The sequence below is a fragment of the Labeo rohita genome, chromosome 10 (genome assembly GCF_022985175.1).
Source record: "Labeo rohita strain BAU-BD-2019 chromosome 10, IGBB_LRoh.1.0, whole genome shotgun sequence".
Classification (NCBI taxonomy): domain Eukaryota; kingdom Metazoa; phylum Chordata; class Actinopteri; order Cypriniformes; family Cyprinidae; genus Labeo; species Labeo rohita.
The window spans coordinates 19,130,798-19,136,818 of record NC_066878.1 but is presented as its reverse complement, the minus strand read 5'-3'; the positions used below and the strand labels follow the sequence as shown (position 1 = coordinate 19,136,818).

General features: G+C 32.6%; 1 protein-coding gene across 1 annotated transcript; it reads left to right on the top strand.

Annotated features, from left to right (window-relative positions):
* Window positions 1-5,294: 5,294 nt before the first annotated feature.
* On the top strand, window positions 5,295-5,719 carry pmaip1 (phorbol-12-myristate-13-acetate-induced protein 1). The gene is made up of 2 exons (XM_051121118.1): window positions 5,295-5,434; window positions 5,544-5,719. Exons 1-2 carry the CDS (start codon window positions 5,422-5,424, stop codon window positions 5,666-5,668), a joined length of 138 nt encoding a protein of 45 aa, XP_050977075.1. The 5' UTR covers window positions 5,295-5,421; the 3' UTR covers window positions 5,669-5,719.
* The last annotated feature ends 302 nt before the right edge of the window (window positions 5,720-6,021 follow it).

The following is a 6,021-nucleotide window of genomic DNA, read 5'->3' as shown; positions in this document are numbered from 1 at the left end:
TGGTATATATATATATATATATATATATATACATACATATATATGTTTTTTTTTTTTTAAACAAACAAGTACAGTGTTGCTGAAACAGTCTAGTTTAGGGCTGGCTGAGAGTCCCTGGGTTAGAACAGGACAGCCAAACTCTATCTATCAAATAAAAATGGTATCAGGACATGTTCTCTGAAACACTAATGTATAATCCATGACTGTAATTTATCCCGCATAATGACAGTCAACATGGCAATCAACATTTTGTTAAACCACCCAGATGCAGAGTGCACTCAGAAAACTCTAAAAAGCTCTAAAATGTTCTTTTGCTGTTTTCAACAGTTAAATACTGTTGGTGTAGAGTATCTCTTGTCTACAAAAACAACAAGAGGCCACACACACAGACAAACACACACTCTTCCAGACAGGTGTAAGAGTCATCATCGGGCGTCAGAAACAACAGCAACATGCATCATTATATCAGTGCACTGAAGAACAGCTGCTTAGATTTAGATGTGAATGCTTCTTGTTTCTCTGCATTTTAGCACTTCTGACTAAATCGGACTTGTGTTTTAGTCTAATCCAGAGGTAGCAATTGCACCCCCTTGTGGAAAATCCAGTCCGTAAACTGGTTACTGGAACTTTTGGAACATAGCTGGCTTTTAGTTGGTCAGCTAGATATTTATATAGTCCTAATGAGCGATTATGTCTAAATACTAGCTAGTTTGTTGCTAATTTAAGATGACATGAATTGTTCCAAAGAAAACTGTCATCATTTAGCATATACTCACTAATGTATTTTGAAAGATGTTTTAGGTTTTTGACAATACAGTAAAAGTAAACTGGGCCCAGAGTTGTGTGAATCACAGCATTAGTCGACATGGGAGTGAGAAAACTATAGATTTGTCACTGTTGGTGAATTAGTTTTTATGTATGAGTTTACGAAAAAAAAAAGTATGTTGGTAAACAGCGCCACCTGCGGGTCAACCTAAGCAGTGAAGCTGTTGGACTGCAGGAAGTATACTACTTTATACTTTTCTCCCAGCATTTTTTTTATTATTATTATTTATTTATTTTTATTTATTTATTTTTTATTAATAATAAACTACAATAAACACAGTCAAAGTGCAGTTAGGACTACAATAATACACATGAAAAAATAAAACTTTTCCCCCAGCATTACTGCTGTCTGATTATTATAATTGACGTCACAGACCGCGTCACTTTATTATTAAGCTACTCCGATGTCAGACTTTTTTTTTTTCGTTCTCTACTCTTTCAGAGTTTAATACGTTTTGTCTTTATTCATGATAAATAACTTACGTGAAGTTCATATAAGTATAGAACAATGACGTGTAATAAAAATAGTAATAATAAAACAAAAACCAAAAGGCAGCGAATATAAACATTTGCATAAGGTTAATTGAAAGTAATGCTTGACTTTTCAAAAATGTGTAATTCAATTTGTGAATCAAATGACTTATTTCCCCTTTTAAACTGCATTTAGAAATACAGTTTGAATTTCCACTTTTGATCTATGAATTCGTAAATGCGTAAACGCAGTGTTTTATCTTGTTTTTTGAAAATCCCTTTTCAGTTTGAGCCATTGATTGATGGATTAATATTTCATTTCTAAATTATTTTTATATTTACTGCTTTTATCGCTCATTAAGAAAATCAATGAATTACTTTCCAGTTTAATCCATTTATTTACAGATTAATTAATTAATTTCTTAACACATTTATAAATGTCTATTTTTTATTGTACAATTAGTTATTAATTAATGAAATGCTTTATTACTATTTCCGCAACACTCCTCCATATTATATAAGGTTAAGAACTGAATGTTTGACTTTTCAAAGATTTGTTTTATGCACATCAAAGACAAAGTATAGGAGTTATAGTCTAGAAAAAATAATTAAATTAACAGTAATGGATCCTTACACCAAAATTTGCATTTATGAATAACAAAAATACCCAGAATTAATAAATACATGTACTGAATTTGAGTTGTTATGAAGAAAAACAATATTAAATGTGTTTAGTTTTTTCCCCCTACAAGCTTTCACACAAACACATTCACAAAACAGATGTACAATCGTCTCTTCTGTCACAGAAAGAGCTTTTTTTTTTCTCGATCGCTTATTAAGTGTGCTATTACAAGGGTAACTATATGTAATATTTTATATGTGACGTCTTTTATCTTGTTTGTTAATAGATACTTGTTGGGCAAAACCAAACCAAATTCCACTCAACATTATAAAACGTCATTCTCTGAAGAGATGACGCTGGAATAGATTTTCTGTTGAAACGACTGCGAATAAATTGGTTAGTGAATTTGTCACCAGTAATGAGTATCCTCTATTGAGCAATAATAATTTCCCCCAGTGGAGGATTCCGGAACTACATAAAACTATATGACGTCGAACCTGCTGAATGGTTTATATGCATGTGACGTGCTGACAATTAGTTTTGTATCAATCTTTTTTTTATTTTATTTTATTTTTTTAGGTTATTTGTTTTGTATTGATATGGTAATCTGGACACAGACAAAAGAATGCATTTTTTTAGTTTTATTTTTATTTAATCAAATAATCAAATTAGAAACAAAACAATCCCCCTGGCCTAAATTGTAGGCTAGTTAATATTGTGTTCACCACTATTAGTTAGGGTAATTTGTAGCCTATTCAGTCATAATAAACATATGTGTTTTTATGATTCACACATTCTTCCAAATGTAGGTTAAATGTTTTCTACACACGTGATATAATGACATAGCAGATCTCTTTGAAAAACAAAATACACCGTCACATTACTGATAGACCTGAATAAACACAATGGATTGTTTGTTGTCTTCTTTTTCTTAGGAAAACAGTTTGCAAATGCAAATGCAAATGAGGCTCACCTCAACCAATCAAGAGACACTTCCTTCTGTCTGTGAACAATCAGTTGCATGCGGTATAGGCATGCCTGAACAAGTGAAACTGTAAGAGTGTTACAGGAAAAGGAATGTTTTCTTGTAATAGAATTAGTATATCGGTCATCTGATAAAGCTGGAAACTCCATTATGAACTACGATGCTATTAAATTTAAAAGACAGATCAAACAATACAATTAACCACGTTAGAAGTTTAGCCCACACCTCAATTTTTTCTCTTGACGCAGAAATCTCAACAGATTTAATGACTGGTGGTTTAGAGGTTAATTGACCTTTGTGTCACTAGAAAATAATGATCTGATACTGTATTATTATATTTAAATGTTAGGGCACGGTTTGTTTCAATGACGGATATGTAAATCTATAATAATGAAACTAATTAAATATAATCAAAACTACATAATAAACGGTTTGCATGTGATCGGTCCCTGATTTTTACACCTTAAGGCGACACAAAATTTGATCTCAACAGATTTAATAAACGGTAGTTTTGATGTTAACTGACCTTCATATCACCAGAAAATAATGATCTGAAGTTTTTATGTGTCTGTTTGTTCATGAGGGATTTGTGGACACATTAATTTTTTTAGAGGCTATTTGTGTATTAAAAATTTTATTTTCATTCTTAAGCAAAAACAATGACATCAGTTAGATGTACAGTTCAGATATCTTTGCTATCTATTAAAACTTACAGGCTAATTGAGTGAAAACATTATTATGATTAAAATGTTGCCAATTAAATATATATATATATATATATATATATAAGTGTGTACTTGTTTTTGCTACATTGTGGGGACCAAATGTCCCCACAAGGATAGTAAAACCTGAAACTTTTGACATGGTGGGGACCGGCCTGCAGTCCCCACAATGTTAAAAAAATATTAAAAATAGTAAATGATGTTTATCTGAAAGTGTAATGATGCAAACATGTTTTCTGTGAGGGCTAGGTTTAGGGTTAGGGTTGGGTTAGGGGATAGACAATGTCGTTTGGTCAGTATAAAATCTATAGAAGTCTATGGAAAGTCCCCACAATTCACAAAAACAAACATGTGAGTGTGTGTGTGTGACCCTGGACCACAAAACCAGTCTTAAGTCGCTGGGGTATGTTTGTAGCAATAGCCCAAAATACATTGTATGGGTCAAAATGATCTATTTTTCTTTTATGCCAAAAATCATTAGAAAATTTAGTAAATATCATGTTTCATTAAGATATTTTGTAAAATTCCTACTGTAAATACATTAAAACTTAATTTTTGATTAGTAATATGCATTAATAAGAGCTTAATTTGGACATCTTTAAAAGTAATTTTCTCAATTTTTAGATTTTTTTTACACCCTCAGATTCCAGATTTTCAAATAGTTGTATCTCGAACAAATATTGTCCTATCCTAACAAACCATACATCAATGGAAAGCTTATCTATTTATAGACCATTTCGCTAGATGTAAACAACACTGGTCCAGAAGCACTTCCTGTTTTTTTTTTTTTTATTATTTATTTATTTTTTTTATTTCACATATACACATACATCTTAAAGGTGTTAATGTAACTTCTTCGTCCAGTGAAATGTTATGTTGGTTGTATTTTTTTGTGATGTTTGTGTATAGTTAAAAAAAAAAAAAAGAAACAGGAAGTGTATCGGGACCAGTATGTTTACATCTGACGAAATGGTCTATAGCTTTCAGATGAAGTATAAAGCTCAATTTCAAAAAATGGACTGGTTTTGTGGTCCAGGGTCATATATATGTATATATATATTTATATGCCTGTATATAAGTCATTAACTAAATTTACCTTTCAAATGCCTTTTCTGTCATTTGTTATTCAGTTTAGATAAGTGAAATGAACTCAATTGTCAAAACACAATTTTAAATAGAATATTCTAGAATTTTACATTAATAACATTTTACGAAATAATAAGAAATTACATAAAAAGCTAATGTGCATTTGTCTGATAAGATTCTTGCACTTTTAATTTTAATTTTAATAATTCAATTTAAAAAATGGTAAAGTGTTACCATAATTTATCTATTTCCGTCTTCCACCATAGGCCTATGATGAGATAAATAGCTATGGTGTTATTTTGGTTCAGTTGTTGTTGTTGTTGTTGTTTTTCCTACGAAACAAGTGTAGATATTTCTCAGAATTCTCATAAAGATCCTTTTATGGTTTGTTATCGTTTTGACAGTGTACAAAGTGTTCAGTGCTGCTTAAGTAAAGATTGTCAGTTTCTCTGTTCTCATGAAGAATAGAACATGCGCCATATAAACAAACAAAAATGATTATCATCAAATGTGACGTGGACGGGTTTTTCTCAAGTAGTCACATTGTTTATTACGTCACTCACATTTTTCCGCAGCTTCTACCTATACACTCGGAGAAGAGCGTTCGCCCTAGTCAGTCGCAGTCAGGAACTAGCGCTTGTGAGTTCATCCAATCTTACCAGGAACACACTGGTGAAACCCGGTAACGTGTAAGGTCTCTACGATCACAAATGGCGAAGAAAGGTAAAACAAATTGATTATCTGTTTTAATAAGTTTTCTAAATCAATCCAGGTGAATAAGAAACAACTTACACTGTGATAAATTACTGACTTTCGATTCTTCCTCGTACAGAACAACCCGCTGTCGTCGAGTGCGCACAGCAGTTGCGCAGAGTTGGAGATCTGCTCGACTGGAAATACAAGTTGCTGGAGCTCATAATAACACTCCAGAAACAACAGAAGGACGGCAAAAGCTGAAAAAGACTCCTTTTGTGGATACGGAACCAATGTGGACCCAACACCCAAAAAGGATTCATATCCCAAGACGAGCTTCTTCTTCGTCGTCCAAAAACAACAAAACAAGTTGAACAGGAACATGGCCTTCCGAGATGAAGACACGGACACGATGGCCCTTGTGGACTTAGAAACACCGTGGATCATTTCTGGGCTCTTCTGAGCCATATTTATCTCTGAACGGTTTCTCTGAGGGGGTCTGAACAGTTTGTGAGCAGGAAGAGTTTTCATTTGTCAAGAGGACTGGTGGAGATCTTTCATTTCTCATTACTCTCATATATTCTCGTAAAAGTAGAGGTGGTGTGAAATGGATACCA